Below are 21,663 nucleotides of genomic sequence, written 5' to 3'. Positions count from 1 at the left end.
AAGAGATCAAATAGATAATTATGCATATAGTATTACATGAAAAAATTAAGAATAGCGAATTCTAATATATTGATGGTGTTATGGATGTAATAATTTGTTGTGGGTGTTTTTGGTGATTGACGGTATGACTCAAAGAGTCATATTTAATGCATGAGAATAAAATAATTGTGTATGACTTATTAATATTAAAAATATAACTTTTTTTATTTAAACTTCATAATTGGTTGATAATGTCATGAATATAATTGGTTGATGATGTTCTTGATAATTGATACGTATGACTTTAAGAATCATATCTAACACATAAGAAAAACAAATTATGTATTATTTATCTAATATTTAAAAAATAAAAATTGAATATTATGACATATTATTTGAGTTTTCATCATTCTTTTAAGGGAAAAACACACTTACCTCCCCTGAAGTCTAATAAAATGACACTAACATCCCTTGCACTAATCTCCCTTAAGTTTTTATTAATACACAAACACCTCCCTTCTTTACAAACACCGTTAAGTTTCCGTTAAATTTTTTTTTTTGAGATCAACATCTCCTTTTCAGGGTACTTATTTTTGTAGGAGATTGTCATATTGAACTTTTAATCTCTTTTAAAAAAAAAGTCATTCTTTTAATTAAAATTTACATCGTTTAAATATCTAAGTTAAAAGTAAAATTTTCTATTAGATTAACTTTAAAATTAAATTTTGTATTAAGTTTGATCTCTAATTTGATCTCCACCTCTTCCAATATCTACCTAAGATAATTTTCATTGGCCACAATTTGAAAATATCTCTATAATTTTTCTTGGTTAATCTTTTATATAGACATTATATATAGCAATGAGTCTTATCTCAATTGATAAAAATATTAAAATTATTAGGTCAAACATTCGGAATTTAAATCCCGCTTTTCACTTATATATATATATATATATATATATATATATATATATATGTGAGTTTAAAATAATTTTAAAGTTGTGTTATTTGGACAACTTTTGGGACAACATTTTTTTCTTTTATCTTTTGGGACAAAAACATTAAAAAAAGAGATGAGGAGAGAGAGTAAGATTCACAATGAGAGTGCGAGAGAAAAAGTTGTCTAAAATTAGATATACAACTATCATTTCTTTAATTTTATCATTTCATCTATGTATTAAAAAAAATCAATATTCAAATTCCACATGCCACTTACAATTTTCCTTAATCTTTGACAAAACATTTCAATTTCGTGACAAGAATATTCTCCATTTATTCTGGCCCGCTTTGATAAAACCCAACTTTTTTAATTCTTATTATGTAAAACAAAAAAAATAGAAAATAAAATTTAAACAACGCAATTGAACAATCTAAATCCCTTAAACCCTCATTCTGCGTATTTGCGCTATCACGATGGCAATGCATTCTCACATTGACAGAATTCTTTGGACCGAAGACCAAATCTCTCTTCGAATCTCTCAACTCGCCGCTCAAATCGTTCAAGACTTTCCTCCCGCTCCTTCACCTCCTCCCGTTTTTGTCGGCGTTCTCACCGGTGCATTCATTTTCATCGCTGACCTAGTTCGTAAAATTAACCTCCCCATTGATATTCATTTTCTCACTTCTAAATCCTATGGATCCGGAACTCTATCCAATTGCGCTCCCACCATTTCTCATCACTTCAATGTTGACGTTAATGGCCGCCACGTCATATTGGTATTATTGTTCCTTAGATTCTGTTATTTTGACCTTTTTTATTTATTTTTTTACAAAATTAATTTTGACTTGTTCTTTTCCTTGTATATTATTATGTGAATTGTGAGTAGGTAGGGGAAATTAATTTGAAATTTAGTCAATTAGTTTTTTAAAGAGATAGATGGAATGATTAATAACAAAAAAAGGCATTTTACTAGTAATTAATAAGTTAATTTTGACTTGTTTGTTTGTTGAGTTTACTAAGTGATAAGCTAGTGTAGTAGTAGCTCACGAGTTAGTTAGAGCAGCTTTGAGTTTGCTAGGTGACAAGTTAATTTAGCAGTTCATGCGTTAGTTAGAGTGGCTACATCTATGATCGGTTCTCATGTATCGAAGAAGTTTTTGATAATGATATATGACATAAGCTTATTTTGTTCTAAAAAAGAAGTGTTGTTACTCGTGGCTTCGGAGTAGTTAGTCAGGGGAAATAAACCGTATAACTTTGAGATTTGGTCACTTCAATGTTGATGTTTAAAATAATACTCCATCTGACCTCTATTATAATTTTTTTTTCACTTTTTTGATTAAATGAATAATTGATGTATCAAACCAGGAGAGAATTGTGTTAAACTTAAAGAAGGGATGGAAAGAAACTCACCAAAGTAGACCAATATGATGAACAAAAAAGTATCTTTTGTTCTATCATAAAATACAAAAAAAAAATAAAAAAACCTAGTATATATGCTTTTATGTCTCTTTCAAATTACTAAAATTCAAATTCAATTGATAATTAGGTTGAAGACATTGTAGACACGGGACATACTTTACATAAACTCATTGCACACTTGAAATCAAAAGGAGCATCCTCTGTGTCCGTATGCACACTACTTGACAAACCAGCAAGGAGGAAAGTTGATGTACAGCTGGTGGGTGAAGGAAAATTCTACCGGGGATTTGAGGTATGATGCTTTCAATGTTGCGTTATTCTCCTTAGGTTGTGTGTTTTTTGTTTCTTCGGTCAAATACATATATCCACTTAGCTGATTTAATATGTGCCATGGGTACAAGTACAATTGAGCACGTTGTATGAGTGATTGGCAAATAAATTTCTTAAACTATCATAATTAAGATGCAACTTCGATTTTCCATTTTCATACTTGTTTTAAATTCACACTTCACATAATCACGATACCTCCAACTTTTTCTTCTGTGTACAGATATTTGCATATGCTAAACTTTTGAATGGAATATAAAAGGAGATTATTGCTTCTTGTATATTATTAATATTGTTGGGGGTGATGGAACTGTATTGTAGACCGTAATTATGCTGTTTAGATTGTGGAACTGACTTGAAATGCTGTTTTGGTCTGACTACAAGGAATTGTGAGTTTGAGATATACTGATTCTTTTTACATGTTTCTCTTATGCAGTGTCCAGACAATTTTGTTGTTGGTTATGGAATGGATTTTGACGAATTATACAGAAATCTACCTTATATTGGTGTCTTGAAACCTGAACATTACAGTTGATGCTTACTTGTTAGACGACACTTACCACGTTTGGAACCACGAGTTTGTCTGGCACTTTTGATTCACAGAAAGAATCATTAATAGCTATAGAAACTAGAAAAATTAGAATAAGATTGTTGATGTGTCTTTTCATATTATAATTTGTTCTTTGGATATTTACAGTTTCATTTTACAATTATCTTTGTTTGAACAACATGATGTGTCGTTAAATTTTGGTATTTTATCCCCAAAAAAACATCTAGAGTTCTCCTAAAATTGTTACTGCTCAATTTGTTGGTGTCATATATCTTTATCCTTTTGCACACTTTTAAAATTTTGTATAACATAACAAATGTTAATGCTCCACAACATCCCATGAAATTGGTCAAACAGGACTACTTGAGAGACTCTTATGCAGAGCAGTAAACAGCAGCTTCTAACCAATGAAGGTCCTCAAACCTGCAGCAATCCAAATTAATCACTCCTAAACATATCTCCCACAAGATCAATCCTTTTCCAACACTTAGAAAAATGAAGTAATAAACCAAACTTCGAAAGTTACAATATAATCCTACCACTCCTTTAAACTGACTTTGTTAATCCAGTCGGAAAAATTGTTTGCTCAACGAAGTTCTTTTCAATTTTGAATCTATCTGGTCTGGCTCTACTCAAATTCTCATCTTTCAACTTTCATTTTCCGTAAATGTTTTCCAATGTAATACCAAGTGTTTAACGTCCAATTTGTTTACTAGGTCATCCACTTGATCTCTTTTAATGTGGCAACACTAGAAGCACTTTTGAGTTATACTAATAGAAAGGTTGGAGCTCATGAAAATCTTTTCGTCATTGGTCATTAAGTTGTTGACTGAATACATGAGGCAATTGGCATTGATGTTTTGAAAAATCATCTTCATTCATAAACTTTCCCTCTGATCCTTAATATAAGAATTTTTTTGTTTTTTAGATTTACGGAATGATTGATGCATCTAGTTCATTTTTTAGACCAAATACATCAATTTATGAAAGTAAACTTTTCCCTATGAAACTTTTATTTGTTAAATCACCATTTTTAAATACAAAAATTTAATGGAGAAAATAAAATAGATGATTTAAAAATAGAGGGACCAACCAATCGTTAATTGGTCCGGTGGAGATTGACGCTGAATTTGGTAGGGAGGACCACGATTCGATCTCCCGCAACTGCGATCGGGAGGAGTATAGCTGTCAAAACAGGCGTAAAAATGAAAAATTTGAGGAAAATACACCGTCCGCTACTTAAGTAGCGGATGACATTTAAGAAACATATAGTGACAAAAGAAACTCTTATAATATAAGCTAAGTTCAAATAATCCAAAACAAGTTACTTATATTTATTTTTTAAATTTTTTTATTAAAATTTATTCGAACTTACGGACCACCCATAACTTATTCGGGCTAGTCCATATTTTAAACGGGCTTTATCGGGCCAATCTAAAAAGCCAAGAAAAAATTCGGGCTAGAATTTTCAATGTCCAAGCCCAGCAAAAAATTGGGCTAGCCGGGCTTAGCCATTCGAGCTAGGGGTAATCGTATCCGAACCAATCCAAAAGTAAAACTGCAAACCGAACAAATCCAAACCAAAACCGAAAAAAACCGCATTTAGTTTAAACCGCATGAATGATTTTTCTACTAAACCAAACGGTTTGATTTAATTTGCAATTTTCATTTTACAAAACCAAACCAAACCGCAATACCTAAGTTAACCCTATTAAAAAATTTCCTACTTAAATACAATAGATGGACAATATTCTTATATTCTACCCACCTACTATAGGAGGGAAAAAGATGCAATTGAACAAAGGTGGGCCTTGTGACTTGGCCACGGTTAGTATATACTGTAATACGATCAGAATCAGATTGTTGAGCTCAAAAATAGCAAACCCTAAACCCTCTTCCACTTAAGAACACTGTCCGTTACACTATGCATATCTCCTACACTCAAAACGACACCGTTTGCACTCAATTGATTTTCGAACCCACCGCCAAGAGCCACCGTCTTATATCTCCGGCAGCCAGATTGCCGGAAGAACTGATCGTCGAGATTCTCTTGAGACTTCCAGTAAGATCCCTCCTTCAATTCAAGTGTGTCTGCAAATCATGGAAAACACTAATCTCCAATCCCCAATTCACAAAAACCCATCTTCGAATCTCAACCGTTGAACCAACCTTGACCCACCAACGATTGGTCTTTTCCGCTTTACAAACTCCTCTCAAAATCGTATCTTACCCTTTGAAGCCATTATTCCAAAATCCATCAACTCCAGTTAAACCTGTTAATTTCAATGGCATCATGAAGCATAATTATTCCATTATAGGTTCATGCAATGGCTTGTTGTGTCTGTATTGTAAATCTCAAACTTGTTTTAGACTCTGCAACCCTTCTATCAATTTCAAATCTAAAAAATCTCCATCACATTGTTGGATGTTAATTTATTATGGTTTTGGCTATGATCAAGTTAATGATAAGTATAAGGTGCTAGTAGTTGTGCAAAATAAGGATGATTTGAGTGAAACTTTAACCAAAATTTATACATTTGGTGAAGATTCTTGGAAAATCATTCAAAATTTCCCCCATACTACTCCTACTGAGGGGTTAGGGAAATTTGTTAGTGGCACTTTGAATTGGATAGTTGATAAAAATAATGTTAGGTCTAATCAAGGTGTGATACTTTCGTTTGATCTGGCGAAGGAGACTTGCATGGAAATTTTGCTGCCTCAAAATGATGGCAAAGACATGTGCACACCACGACGTAAGTTGTGTGTTTTGAATAATTGCCTTTGTGTTTGTGACGACATTTATAAATCTGGAGAATTTCATTGGGTTGTGTGGTTGATGAAAGAGTATGGAGTTGTTGAGTCGTGGACTAAATTGATGATCATCTCTCGGGAGAAGTTCCAGAGTTTTGTTTATGTTATACCTTTGTTCATTTCAGAAAATGGTTCTGTTCTTGTAGTGGATGAATGGTCTTTCAAACTTATCCTATATAATTTATATAGTAGTGAATTTGGTTATCCCTGTCTCTTGACAAGTAGCTCCCTTGGGTTCAATCCACATATTTACTGTGAGAGTCTGGTATCACTGTGATGGTAAATCACATTTGTGGACTGTGATGTCTTCCATGTTTTTGAGTGGAGCTGGGAGAAGATAGATTGTAAAGAACTTTAGCATTTGGACGCGATGTGGCATGCAGCATTACTGCATTAGAGAGGCTTAATGAAATATAGAACCTTGTGAAGTTTCTTGTGTCCTTGGCGTTATTAAGAATCATGTATTCATTTATGCATTGAATATGCTATCATAGACAAGGCTTTCCAAAAGGTTTGGATGGTGCCATGAACCCCTGTCTAGCGAGCCGATTATCCCATTCTTTGTTTATATTTTTATTTATGATATTTCTTTTCTGCCAAATATGATTACTAAATATGGAAATGGACCATATTATGACTTTTTTATTTTATTAGTGTCAGTATATTCTCTTGATTGACTATGACATTTCTTGGCTGTCTGTTGGAGCCACAAAACAAGATGAAACAAAACCAATGTAGTGATTGGTTTTGTGCAGAAATTATTTTTGTGCATGTGTATTTTTTAAGTTGTCGAGCATATCCAAAATATAGTGTAGATCATTTGACGAATGTTGCAGGATTACTTACTATTTACGATATTCGCATAACCCAAATTACACACCACATGATGAAATTCTGGATTTTTATGATAGTGACACAAGCAATAATTTCGGACGGATACTATGATTAAAGATTCACAACAATATAGCGAAGTTAATATGATATTAGGTTTATTTTTGATCTAGCAGCTGAAGAACTAATTGGGTCTGCAATGTTAATTGTTGCTGCTTTCCATTGTAACTACCAAGTGTTTCACATCTAATTGTTTGCTATACGTGATGATGATATAATCCAATCTAATTGTTGTCTTTCTTTTTCTTGTTTTTTTTGTTTTTGATACAAGGGAAACCGTTAGGCTAAATTACAACGGAACTCTACGATTGAAATAAACTCCAGCCCAGTCCTGCCACAAGAGGTTTGTGCAACCCGGCAAAGAACTATTAAAAACATGTATTCGTGGGTAATCGCAATCCAGTTTGCAATCTGGCTAGCCTGCCTATAGGTGTGTTGGAAGGAAATCTCCCACTCGTGCATCTTAATGCGATTGACGGAGGAAATAATGAAAGCACAAGGATGATTGTCCGGACAACCCTAGACAATAAGATACTCTAATTGTTGTCTTCAGGAATTAGGGGGTTCCGGAGGGTGTTCGGGAGGAGCGGTGGGACAAAGCACCAAGTTTTTAGGGGGGCGGTTTTATTTTTTTACTATATAAGCTTAAACTTTAATAATAAAAAAAAGTAAGCTTAGATTGAAGCACATGACAGATACATTCATATACATATATATAAAAAAATAATAATTAATATATTAAATCATTCTCACTTTTGTACCAAAAAATAAAATTCCCTACATTAATTGTGTCAAAAAAATCCCTACGTAAATGTAATTCACCGTAAAAATAAAAAACCTCTATCGTGAATATTAACATTCTAGCTGAAATAATTTGTTCAGGCCACTCAAAATCTCGGGGACGTTCCCTTTTTTAAAAAATGGATAAGAAAATTTAGACCAAATTTAATCTCTGTTTTTCTTTATGTGAGAACTTAAATGAGATTTCACTTGCAAAAACTATTTTGATTGGAAAAATAAAATAAAAATTATATAAATTTTTAGAAAAGGATGTTAACACAAATTATTATATATTTAAAAAAAAATAAAATCAAAGCCCAAATACTTAAGCCAAGTATCTCTCACAGTCCAAAAATTCCACTGAATTTGAGTCAAAGCACCCAACCGCCAAAAATAACTAACTAACCAACATTTCCTTTTCTTTTCCGTTTCATATTTTAACAGTTTCTTTGTTAATCTCAATCATTTTTATTTTACTCTTCTCTCTCTTTTCTATCTTCTTCATAAGTCTCCAAAGAAAAATTGACTAACACGTCACAATTTTCTTGTTCTTCTTGATTGAAAGAAAACCTTGCTGCTGCAACTATTAACTCAAATATGGATGATAATAATTATATGCCTCCTGAAGAAAACTTAAAGGAAGTAAGTATCAAGCAATTCTTCATTTCTTTGTCTTTATTTTTCACTGTATTATATTATATGGATAATTTGATCAATAATTTCTTTGTTTCGCGCTGCAGTTAGGTGAATTCTTCGCTTCACAATATTACGGTCTTCTTTGTGGAGAACAAGATTAGATGCGTCGTTTCTATGCCCACCACAGCACCATGATTCATGTAATCGACGGCGATGTTGACACCAGTACCATAATCAAGGACGATCTCGACAAAATTGAGAAACATTTAAAGGAATTCAATGTCGATACAGTAGATATTAAATCGAACAATTGTCTCGATTGTTCATTTAGTCTTGCTGTTCTTTTAGTCGTCATGGGATCGGTGAAACTGAAAGATAAAGCCATCTGTAGAGACTTTGTTCATACAATGTATCTTGCTCCTCATTGGAAGAAGAACGCTAAAAAGAGAGGTTATTTTATTTTCAATGATATTCTTCATATCATTACTCAATGTTCTGATGTAAGAGTTCATTCGAAACAAGTGCTGCCACTGAAATCTCAAGACATCGATCCCCGATTTCTTTCCGTATCCAATCTTCCATCACCAAATTCACCAGGTAATTAGTGATTTTTTTTCTTCTTATAATGTATCCTTTTTTTTATATTGTTTTACTCGCTCGGATGAGATTTATAAAAAATATTATATGTTATATTTAACATTTATTAATATGTGTCTATATATATATATATATATATATATATATATATATATATATATATATATATATATATATATATATATATAAGAAACAGATTATTATATTATAAATCATAAATTAGTAAATAATTTAATAAAATATGCATAAAGTATCAAATGAATAAGTTTTGTCTGTTGAAGTTGAAATAAAAAGTAAAAATATATGTTTAAAATGTATAAAATGAGTACATATAATAATAAAAATTATTTCATTATAAACATATAAAAATGACCCAACCTAGTTGGATGTCTACTCACTCCTTAATGCCTAGACGCTCTTAGCTTATAAAAAAAAACATATAAAAATTATTAAAATATATAATTTAGGGATAACAAAAAAAATTATATGTAAGGTAGTCATGGTTGTGGATAACATTCATCATAGACACGGGATAACAATAATTTAACAGATATATGAAGAATTGAGATGAGGACAACTTAGCTTTTAGTATTGTATATATATATATATATATATATATATATATATATATATATATAGATTTACTTAATAGTATTGTAGTATATAGTTATAGGATATATTTTTGTTTTTGTGGTAGCAATATACTTCGTAATTAATTTTGTACAATTGTCTTATATTTTCATATGTTTGTATGCAAAAAAAATGAAAAGATAGAAAAAAGAAAAATACAAATAAATAAATAAGAGATCAAATAGATAATTATGCATATAGTATTACATGAAAAAATTAAGAATAGCGAATTCTAATATATTGATGGTGTTATGGATGTAATAATTTGTTGTGGGTATTTTTGGTGATTGACAGTATAACTCAAAAAGTCATATTTAATGCATGAGAATAAAATAATTGTGTATGACTTATTAATATTAAAAATATAATTTTTTTATTTAAACTTCATAATTGGTTGATAATGTCATGAATATAATTGGTTGGTGATGTTATTGATAATTGATACGTATGACTTTAAGAATCATATCTAACACATAAGAAAAATAAAAATTAAATATTATGACATATTATTTGAGTTTTCATCATTCTTTTAAGGGAAAAATACACTTATCTCCCCTGCAGTCTATTAAAATGACACTAACGTCCCCTCTAGTTTTAAAACTTGCACAAATCTCCCTTAAGTTTTTATTAATACACAAACACCTCCCTTCTTTACTAACACCGTTAAGTTTCCGTTAATTTTTTTTTTTGTTGAGATCAACATATCCCCTTTTCAGGGTTATTTTTGTAGGAGATTGTCAAATTGAACTTTTAATTTCCTTTTAAAAAAAAATCATTCTTTTAATTAAAATTTACATCGTTTAAATATCTAAGTTAAAAGTAAAATTTTCTATTAGATTAACTTTAAAATTAAATTTTGTATTAAGTTTGATCTCTAATTTGATCTCTACCTCTTACAATATCTACTTAAGATAATTTTCATTGGCCACAATTTTAAAATATTTCTATAATTTTTCTTGGTTAATCTTTTATATAGACATTATATATAACAATGAGTCCTATCTCAATTGGTAAAAATATTAAAATTATTAGGTCAAACATTCGGAATTTAAATCCCGCTTTTCACTTATATATATATATATATATATATATATATATATATATATATATATATATAGGGGTTTTCTAACTTAGACCCTAGTTAGGTCTAAGTTAGCAAGGTGCATCTTTTGAGTTGGACCAAAATACCCATTCTTTTAATTTTTGAAAGAATAGAGCAACAGGGGCATTTCTGTAATAGACGTGGATCCAGTGTCGCGCGCGTACGGAAGGACCATGGTTACAGACCGTTGATTTCCATCAGACAGCCAAGATGTGATCTCATTAAGACTGTCTGATCAATCAGACAGCCCAGATCATCCTGATCTATCAGATCATCTTGTCTGCGCCACACTAGATTATATGCTGGAGAGAGAAAATTTTGCTTTTGAAAAAGGCAGCCACGTGTCAGCATATGAATGGGTCTGCGTGATTTTTTTCATTTTATACTTTAAACTCGATTATTTCGTCGTAAATTAATTTTTTATTTTTTATTTTTTATACCAAAATTCATAATTTTTTTTCTCTACAAATAGAGACTTGGTTCGTTTGATTTGGACACCGAAAAAAAAACGCAATTTTTCACTACTTTAAACTCGATTATTTCGTCGTAAATTAATTTTTTATTTTTTATTTTTTATACCAAAATTCATAATTTTTTTTTCTCTACAAATAGAGACTTGGTTCGTTTGATTTGGACACCGAAAAAAAAACGCAATTTTTCACTACTTTAAACTCGATTATTTCGTCGTAAATTAATTTTTTATTTTTTATTTTTTATACCAAAATTCATAATTTTTTTTTTCCTACAAATAGAGACTTGGTTCGTTTGATTTGGACACCGAAATCCTTCTGAAACCATTTATATGGTAGAATGGTTTCAGAGAGTTGTAATCTGAAACCATTTTGCTGGTAGAATGGTTTCAGTAAGTTGATTACTAGTTATTTGCTTCTGAAACCATTTAGCTTGTAGAATGGTTGCACATAGTTGTATTCTGAAACCATTTTACTGGTAGAATGGTTTCAGTGAGTAATTTATTAATTGTGTTTGCTTCTGAAACCATTTATCTGGTACAATGGTTTCAGAGAGTTGTAATCTGAAACCATTTTGCTGGTAGAATGGTTTCAGTAAGTTGATTATTAGTTATTTGCTTCTGAAACCATTTAGCTTGTAGAATGGTTGCACATAGTTGTATTCTGAAACCATTTTACTGGTAGAATGGTTTCAGTGAGTAATTTATTAATTGTGTTTGCTTCTGAAACCATTTATCTGGTACAATGGTTTCAGAGAGTTGTAATCTGAAACCATTTTGCTGGTAGAATGGTTTCAGTAAGTTGATTATTAGTTATTTGCTTCTGAAACCATTTAGCTTGTAGAATGGTTGCACATAGTTGTATTCTGAAACCATTTTACTGGTAGAATGGTTTCAGTGAGTAATTTATTAATTGTGTTTGCTTCTGAAACCATTTATCTGGTACAATGGTTTCAGAGAGTTGTAATCTGAAACCATTTTGCTGGTAGAATGGTTTCAGTAAGTTGATTATTAGTTATTTGCTTCTGAAACCATTTACCTTGTAGAATGGTTGCACATAGTTGTATTCTGAAACCATTTTACTGGTAGAATGGTTTCAGTGAGTATTTATTTAATTGTGTTTGCTTCTGAAACCATTTATCTGGTAGAATGGTTTCAGAGAGTTGTAAACTGAAACCATTTTGCTGGTAAAATGGTTTCAGTAAGTTGATTATTAGTTATTTGATGAGATTAAGGTAGTGAAAAATTGAGTTTTTTGTTTCTGTGTCCAAATCAAACGAACCAAGTCTCTATTTGAAGAGAAAAAAAAATTATGAATTTTGGTATAAAAAATAAAAAATAAAAAATTAATTTACGACGAAATAATCGAGTTTAAAGTAGTGAAAAATTGTGTTTTTTTTTCGGTGTCCAAATCAAACAAACCAAGTCTCTATTTGTAGAGAAAAAAAAATTATGAATTTTGGTATAAAAATTAAAAAATAAAAAATTAATTTACGACGAAATAATCGAGTTTAAAGTATAAAATGGAAAAAAATAGGCGAGCCACCAGGAAGTGACACGTGTCCCATGCAATGCAAAAAAATTTCTCACTCCGCCCGCGCGTGTGTTGCACGCGCCTGTTTTTTGTGGGTGCGTGTGAAATAGAGGAAAATTACAGAAGTGCCCCTTTTGCTTTATTGTTTCAAAAATTAAAAAAATGGATATTTTTGTCCAACTCAAAAGGTGCACCTTGCTAATTTAGACCCAACTGGGTCTAAATTAGCAGCCCCCATATATATATATATATATATATATATATATATATATATATATATATATATATATATATATATATATGAGCTTAAAATAATTTTAGAGTAGTGTTATTTGGACAACTTTTGGAACAACATTTTTTTCTTTTATCTTTAGGGACAAAAACATTAAAATAAGAAATGAGGAGAGAGAGTAAGATTCACAATGAGTGTATGAGGGAAAAAATTGTCTAAAATTAGATATACAAATATCATTTCTTTAATTTTATCACTTCGTCTATGTATTAAAAAAAATCAAAATTCAAATTCCACATGCCACTTAAAATTTTTCTTAATCTTTTTGTCTCATGAGCGAGCACAATGACATTGACAAAACATTCCAATTCCGTGACAAGAATATTCTCCATTTATTCTGGCCCTCTTTGATAAAACCCAACTTTTTTAATTCTTATTATGTAAAACAGAAAAATACAGTTTTTTTATTTTACAGAGCTAATGTTGCTGAGGTGACCCAACTTTTGAGTATTCTATATACTTATGAACAGGCCTCGGGTCAGGAAATTAATCTGTCTAAGTCTGAAGTGTTCATTAGTCGCAATATGTCACAGGCGGCACAGGCAAATTTAGCCGGTATACTTGGTGTGCGACATGTTTTGGACACAGGTATTTGTCTTGGCTTACCGTCTATGGTAGGTAGAAGTAAGAAGACAATTTTTTCCTATATTAAAGATCGTATCTCGAAGAGGATAAATTCATGGAGAGGACGAGCCTTATCGAAAGCTGGAAAAGAGATTATGATAAAGTCAGTGCTTCAAATCATCCCAGCTTATGTTATGAGTATGTTTATCCTCCCTTCTTCTTTTATTGATGATATTGAAAAAATGATAAATGTCTTTTGGTGCGGATGTGGTAATGGTAATAGTAAATGTATTCATTGGTTAGCTTGGGAGAGACTTGTTTGCCCCAAAGATAAAGAGGCTTTGGACTTTCGTAATTTTGAAGCCTTTAATATGGCTATGGTAGCGAAACAAGCGTGGAACATCTTACAAAATCTAGATACATTGGTGGCTAGACTTATTAAAACAAGGTATTTTCCACGTTCTACTTTGTTTGAGGCTTCCTTGGGCTATAATCCTAGTTTTGCATGACGTAGTATTTGGAAAGCTAGACATGTTCTTTTACTTGGGTGTAGGTGGAGGATTGGTGGTGGTGACAAGATACACGTCATGTCTGATCCTTGGTTACGTGGGAATGGAGAACGTTGGATTCCTTCGCCTCAACTTGAAGGAATGTATAACTTATTTGTTAGGGACCTGATGATAGATAATTATAAAGCTTGGAATGTGAATAAAATTCGCATGTTATTCCCTGTCCAGGTGGCAGAGAGAATTATTGTGACACCTCTCATTGGGTCGGTTTATGTGGATAAAATGATTTGGGAGGATGAACGAAATGGTTACTACTCTATCAAATCTGGGTACAAGCTTGCTATGAAGTGTATTTTCCGTAATGATAAATACCATGTGGAAGGTAATTAGAAAGAAATATGGAAAGCACATGCTCCGCATAAAGCGCGTCATCTTCTTTGGCGATTATTTAGGGGATGTATTCCAACTAAGCGTCGATTATTAGAACGTCATGTTGATTGTGATGCTCATTGTCCATTATGTGAAAATGAGGTAGAAGATGATGTACACGCTTTTTTCACCTGCGTTTCTGCTCAATCTAGTTGGCAAGCAGCTGGACTGTCATCTGTCTTGGGTTCCGCAGCTTGTCAGCAAGGTAGTGCGGCAGATAGAGTGTTTGCCTTGTGTCAGAATGAGGATTACGCTACTATTGGTAGAGTGGCTACGCTGTTATGGAGTATATGGCATAACCGGAATGATAAAATTTGGAATGATAATGTTAGAAGTCCAGACCAAATTGGTCGGGCTGCGTTTGATCATTGGAACGAGTGGTTTGCAGTCCATAAGTTGCCAAGTAACGATGATCATGATGTTTTGCTTGTCAGCACTAATCGGTGGGAAAAGCCTCGTATAGGATGGTTAAATTGCAATGTAGATGCAGCATTTTTTGTCAGTGCAGGTAGGACCGCGATGGGTGCTTGTTTTCGTAATAATTTTGGTGAGTTTATGGTTGGAATTATGCAATGACAGCAACTGACTTTATCAACAGAGGAGGGTGAAGCATGGACATTATTGCAAGCTATGAATGAAGCTAAGAGTAGAGGTTTTGAAAGCGTCCAGTTTGAAAGTGACTCTCAAGTGTTGGTTGATGCTATTCGTACCGAACGGCGAGACAACTCAGAGTTTCTTTCAATCGTTAATGAAATTATTCTTGTTATGTTATCATGTGTGAACTTTGAAGTTATGTTTATTAGGAGACAAGTGAATTCGGTTGCTCACACTTTAGCTAGGACGGCCAATTCTTGGACTAGTTTCCATAGATTTGAGATTATTCCTTCGTGTATTGAACTTTTGATAAATAATGAAATACATTAAGTTTGTTTGGTTTAAAAAAAATAAAATAAAATTTAAACAACGCAATTGAACAATCTAAATCCCTTAAACCCTCATTCTGCGTATTTGCGCTATCACCATCGCAATGCATTCTCACATTGACAGAATTCTTTGGACCGAAGACCAAATCAAATCTCTCTTCGAATCTCCCAACTCGCCGCTCAAATCGTTCAAGACTTTCCTCCCGCTCCTTGCACTTGAAATCAAAAGGAGCATCCTCTGTGTCCGTATGCACACTACTTGACAAACCAGCAAGGAGGAAAGTTGATGTACAGCTGGTGGGTGAAGGAAAATTCTACCGGGGATTTGAGGTATGATGCTTTCAATGTTGCGTTATTCTCTTTAGGTTGTGTGTTTTTTGTTTCTTCGGTTAAATACATATATCCACTTGCTGATTTAATATGTGCCATGGGTACAATTGAGCACGTTGTATGAGTGATCGGCAAATAAATTTCTCAAACTATCATAATTAAGATGCAACTTCGATTTTCCATTTTCATACTTTTAAATTCACACTTCACATAATCACGATACCTCCAACTTTTTCTTCTGTGTACTAGATATTTGCATATGCTAAACTTTTGAATGGAATATAAAAGGAGATTATTGCTTCTTGTATATTATTAATATTGTTGGGGGTGATGGAACTGTATTGTAGACCGTAATTATGCTGTTTAGATTGTGGAACTGACTTGAAATGCTGTTTTGGTCTGACTACAAGGAATTGTGAGTTTGAGATATACTGATTCTTTTTACATGTTTCTCTTATGCAGTGTCCAGACAGTTTTGTTGTTGGTTATGGAATGGATTTTGACGAATTATACAGAAATCTACCTTATATTGGTGTCTTGAAACCTGAACATTACAGTTGATGATGCTTACTTGTTAGACGACACTTACCACGTTTGGAACCACGAGTTTGTCTGGCCCTTTTGATTCACAGAAAGAATCATTCATAGCTATAGAAACTAGAAATATTAGAATAAGATTGTTGATGTGTCTTTTCATATTATAATTTGTTCTTTGGATATTTACAGTTTCATTTTACAATTACCAGATCAGATGCGTCGTTTCTATGCCCACCACAGCACCATGATTCATGTAATCGACGGCGATGTAGACACAGTATCATAATCAGGAACGATCTCGACAAAATTGAGAAGCATTTAAAGGAATTCAATGTCGATATAGTAGAGATTAAATCGAACAATTGTCTCGATTGTTCATTTAGTCTTGCTGTTCTTTTAGTCGTCATGGGATCGGCGAAACTGAAAGATAAAGTCATCTGTAGGGACTTTGTTCATACAATGTATCTTGCTCCTCATTGGAAGAAGAACGCTAAAAAGAGAGGTTATTTTATTTCAATGATATTCGTCAGTTCAATTTCAACCATTTACATCTTTGGTTTATTCAGGTATAGGGTCATATAGTTATGGGTAGAACGAGTCGGTTGTTACGGGTTAGATTATAAACTTGCATCGTTGATACATCCAAACCTCCATTATCTAGAAATTCTTATTTTTCAAATTGTTCAATACCTTGTACTCAACACAACTGAATGATAGAAAACTAAATAAGAGAGTGAGATGCAATTATTTTGTTTCAAATTTATACATAAATAACAATAATAGATCAAGTAGATGAGAAGTAGAGAAGATGGGCTCGAAATCAAAGTTCTCTTTTATCTTAATAGTTGTTCGATCGGTCAATTTTCAAGAGATAAATTTTTATGACTCGCACCCTCCCGTATGCAACCATGTGAGGAAATTTTTTCACAAATTTTATTTCATTGTATTGCTGATTATATCGATTTTGAGTAGGGTCGTGGGTCTGTTATAAGTTGTACTTAAAAAAACACAAAAGAATGCTGCATTTGAAATGCAAACCTAAGTGAACACTTCCTCGACATGAATCTATTTTCTACTACCCTTTGATAATGTCTATGATAATTACAACAAAGTTACACTACTAAAAACAAATAAAATATTTATAAAGATCAAAACATATTTATCCTTTTCAAAAATATATAAATTGCATGTTTAAATATGAAAGTGATTAGAGAAAGAAAAGACCAACTAGGAGTAAATCAAAAGAATATCCAAACATACCAATCGTCAGTTGGTTCAGTGGTATTTGACCATGAACTTGATGATCCAAACATACCAACCATCAATATCATTGATAAATAACAAGAGATAAACTTAAAATAAATATATATATATATATATATATATATATATATATATATATATGTGTTGCTTGAATATAGCACGTAATAAATATATGAAGCAAAAGATAAATGCAAAAGTAAAATTTGGAAGATTCCTCAAATGTTGTAGTTTACCATCACGGATATACCAAACTTTCAAGTTGAATACGTAGATAAAGTGGATGTTCCCAACTTAAAGAGGGATAAACCAACTCACCAGTATTTAAGTTATATAGAACAAATTTTGAAGCCAGTTTGTCCCCTAGAAGAACAACACCATTTTCCGAAATGAACAAGGGCTCAACAATAGGATTAAAAGGTAGAGAACTCGACCTAAACTTTTCATAGGGGATGATCATCAATTTAGTCCACGACTCAACAACTCCAATCTGTTTCATCAACCACACAACCCAATGCGATTCTTCATACACAATATTACAAAGACAATTACTCAAAACACACAGCTTACTATCTCTGTGCACTTTGCCACCGTCTTTTGGAGGCAGCAATATTTCCCTATGAGTCTCCTTGTTCAAATCAAAGGAAAGAATCGACTTTTGACGAACACCATTAACATCATCTACTTTATTAAATATCCAATTCAGAGTCCCACTCACATATTCCCCTGATGAATCATTAGAATTACAAGGGAAATTCTGAATAGTTTTGCAAGAATCTTCACCAAAGGTATAAATTTTGGTTAAAGTTTCCCCGTTGTCATAATCTTTCAAAACAACAAGGAACTTGTACTTGTCATTAATTTGATCATATCCAAAGCCGTAATACCTCAACGTCCAATCAAGTGGCGGAAAAACTTGTGGAGATTTTTTGGATTTGACCCTGATAGAAGGGTTGAACAGTTTGAGACGACATTGAGAGCGATCAAACAGACACAACAACCCATTACATGAACCGTAATTACCATACTTTTTCATCTTTAAGAAGCTGGAGATAACAGGTTCAGCACATGTTGATGGGTTTTCAAATAATTGTTTAAGATTGTAAGTTAAGATCACGTAGGGTTCTATCTTAGTAAAAAAGATTAATTGTTTGTTGGCCATGCTTGTGTCTTCCGAGGTGGTGGAGGATCGAAGATGAATGTTTGCGAATTTGGGATGGGTGATTAGGGTTTTCCATGATTTACACACAGACTTAAATCGAAGGAGAGACCTTACCGGAAGCCTCAGGAGGATATCGTCGATGAGCTCATCTGGCAATATAGTATTGGTGGTGGTGGGTTGGAGCATCGGTTGATTGCAACAATATTGTGCAGCCATAGTTGAGTGAGTGTTATTGTTTAGGGGTGAATGAAATTCGTTTTTGTGAATGGTTTGATGGATCCATCGTGTATATATATATATATATATATATATATATATATATATATATATATTGACCAAAAAAAAGTATAAGATAAATACAAAAAAAATAAATATAGAAAGGATATAGATAAATATAATAAAAAGATTATATACTTAAAAATATGAATAAAATATATTATAGATATGTTCAACAAAAAAAGGTTTTTTTTTTAAGACACAAAAAAAGGTTATAAGATAAAAACAAAAAAAAAACGAATATATACACAAAAATAGGAACATCTACTACTAAGCGGGAATGGATTGTCTCCGGTAGAAATTTCATTGAATTCTTTTCGGTTTCCATCTCAACCCTCTATTACCATTTTAATAATTAAAAATGCTTATTGTGAAAAAAGATGAGTGGATGAGATTCCACATGACAAAAATATCACAGGAGAGGATCCCCTTCCACTACTAAGCTGCTAATTATATTCTTAAAAAAAAAAAAAAACTACTAACTATATATATTAAAATTTAAAAGTAATTATAAGATTTTAATATTAATTTTTTATGAAATATACGATTTTAACATCTAGAAATTACTTTCAAAAAACAACATCTACTATAGTAATTGCTTCAAAAAAAAAAAAAAATCTAATAGTAATAATCTACCAAATATTATAACATCAAATAAATTTTATGGAAACAAATATTTATGAATGGTCAATTAGTAACATTAGAGCTGGTCATGCTAATGGGGACAAAGATTAGTCCATATGCATAAATTATTATCGATCGATATGTTTTATATGAATTTGCAATTCATATCAAGGTTTTCAAAGTATTTCGATTCTAGAAGAGAATTTTTCGGTTAACATATTTGCATCCGGTTTACATAAAATTGTGGGGGTGAATCGAATCTAAAGTATAGTGTGATGCACCCAATTTAGGATTTATTTGTGCAATCCTCATATAACGTTATTCATCATTTGTTCAAGTATTTGTAGCAGGCCCCTAACACAATATATAATAGTTAGTGGACAATTTTGTTGTTTTTTATGATAGTTTAGGACTATATTGAAGTATTTTAATAGTGTAGGAATCACTAACGACCACTTAACATAAAGATTAACTCAGGGACCAAATTGTTGGATGTGAGTATAGTTTAGGGAACTTTTGTAGTTACTCTCCGTTTGATTTCAAATTATAAATACTGGACAGAACATTACAGGACAGTACAAGATAGAACATGACAAAAGTTTAAGGCATTAAACAAACTTTGTGTTGTACGACATTTGGTGGATAAAAAGTTATTTTTGTTTTTAGACAATTTGTGCGTTGAGGACAAAAAGTTGTCAGGTGGTTCTGTGGGGACAAGAATTTCAATTTTGTCAAATTCCTTGGCCTCCCATTTGTCCCGTACCATGAATAGTTTTCAAATCAAACATAGTACAGCAGAAGTTGTCATGTCCAGTCTTTTATTTTTTAGCAGATCAAATGCACCCTTAATAGTTTATGGACTAAATTGGTAAGAGAGTGATATTTAGGGATTAAATTGACTACTTAATCTTTACTTGAGCGACAAATATTTTATAGGTCATGTTAAACTGTCCCTCAAGGACAATAGTTAAGAAAGAAAATTATGAAATTAATAGCAAAAGTTTTAAATATAAATTTTTTAAAAAAAAAAATTAAAAACATTAAATACACTACTTTCAAGATTATATTATTATTTTTATTTCTTTAATTAACTATTTCCCAAATCACTGTTTAACTTTTTCATATTTTATATCCTAATGCAATTTTTATCATATTCAATAATACTGATTTTTTATGGCAACGTATTTTTCAACCCAATGTAATCAAAGCAAGAAATTTTACTAAAATCTATTTTCTACTACCCTTTGATAATGTCTATGATAATTACAACAAAGTTACACTACTAAAAACAAATAAAATATTTGAGATTATTCCTTCGTGTATTGAAGTTACAAGGGAAATTCTGAATAGTTAAAGTTACACTACTAAAAACAAATAAAGTTACAAGGGAAATTCTGAATAGTTTTGCAAGAATCTTCACCAAAGGTATAAATTTTGGTTAAAGTTTCTCCGTTGTCGTAATCTTTCAAAACAACAAGGAACTTGTACTTGTCATTAATTTGATCATATCCAAAGCCGTAATACCTCATCGTCCAATCAAGTGGCGGAAAAACTTGTGGAGATTTTTTGGATTTGACCCTGATAGAAGGGTTGAACAGTTTGAGACGACATTGAGAGCGATCAAACAGACACAACAACCCATTACATGAACCGTAAATACCATACTTTTTCATCTTTAAGAAGCTGGAGATAACAGGTTCAGCACATGTTGATGGGTTTTCAAATAATTGTTTAAGATGGTAAGTTAAGATCACGTAGGGTTCTATCTTAGTAAGAAAGATTAATTGTTTGTTGGCCATGCTTGTGTCTTCCGCGGCGGTGGAGGATCGAAGATGAATGTTTGCGAATTTGGGATGGGTGATTAGGGTTTTCCATGATTTACACACAGACTTAAATCGAAGGAGAGACCTTACCGGAAGCCTCAGGAGGATATCGTCGATGAGCTCATCTGGCAATATAGTATTGGTGGTGGTGGGTTGGAGCATCGGTTGATTGCAACAATATTGTGCAGCCATAGTTGAGCGAGTGTTACTATTTAGGGGTGAATGAAAGTTGTTTTTGTGAATGGATCCATCATATACCCATATATA

The 21,663-nt window shown here is 32.0% G+C and overlaps 4 protein-coding genes across 5 annotated transcripts; 2 read left to right on the top strand and 2 right to left on the bottom strand.

The window, feature by feature from the left end:
- Positions 1-1,313: 1,313 nt before the first annotated feature.
- LOC123903930 (hypoxanthine phosphoribosyltransferase) lies at positions 1,314-16,460 on the top strand. 2 transcript variants are annotated; one of them, XM_045953628.1, is made up of 4 exons: positions 1,314-1,694; positions 2,468-2,523; positions 15,606-15,714; positions 16,177-16,460. In XM_045953628.1, exons 1-4 carry the CDS (start codon positions 1,392-1,394, stop codon positions 16,273-16,275), a joined length of 567 nt encoding a protein of 188 aa, XP_045809584.1. In that variant the 5' UTR covers positions 1,314-1,391; the 3' UTR covers positions 16,276-16,460. The 2 variants fall into 2 exon arrangements, with proteins under 2 accessions (XP_045809584.1, XP_045809578.1); XM_045953622.1 differs by lacking the exons at positions 15,606-15,714; positions 16,177-16,460 and adding an exon at positions 3,104-3,420 and having other exon boundaries at positions 2,468-2,632.
- LOC123903920 (F-box/kelch-repeat protein At3g23880-like) lies at positions 5,030-6,980 on the top strand. Its single transcript, XM_045953611.1, has one exon. It carries the CDS (start codon positions 5,142-5,144, stop codon positions 6,303-6,305), a length of 1,164 nt encoding a protein of 387 aa, XP_045809567.1. The 5' UTR covers positions 5,030-5,141; the 3' UTR covers positions 6,306-6,980.
- Positions 16,461-17,749: 1,289 nt separating the features above from the next.
- LOC123903912 (F-box/kelch-repeat protein At3g23880-like) lies at positions 17,750-18,867 on the bottom strand. Its single transcript, XM_045953600.1, has one exon. The coding sequence runs from the start codon at positions 18,857-18,859 to the stop codon at positions 17,750-17,752; it is 1,110 nt and encodes a 369-aa protein (XP_045809556.1). The 5' UTR covers positions 18,860-18,867.
- Positions 18,868-20,937: 2,070 nt separating this feature from the next.
- LOC123913494 (F-box/kelch-repeat protein At3g23880-like) lies at positions 20,938-21,588 on the bottom strand. Its single transcript, XM_045964265.1, has one exon. It carries the CDS (start codon positions 21,586-21,588, stop codon positions 20,938-20,940), a length of 651 nt encoding a protein of 216 aa, XP_045820221.1.
- Positions 21,589-21,663: the final 75 nt, after the last annotated feature.

Source organism: Trifolium pratense, linkage group LG1, assembly GCF_020283565.1.
Source record: "Trifolium pratense cultivar HEN17-A07 linkage group LG1, ARS_RC_1.1, whole genome shotgun sequence".
NCBI classification, from domain to species: Eukaryota; Viridiplantae; Streptophyta; class Magnoliopsida; order Fabales; family Fabaceae; genus Trifolium; species Trifolium pratense.
This window is presented reverse-complemented; position numbering and strand designations above follow the sequence as displayed.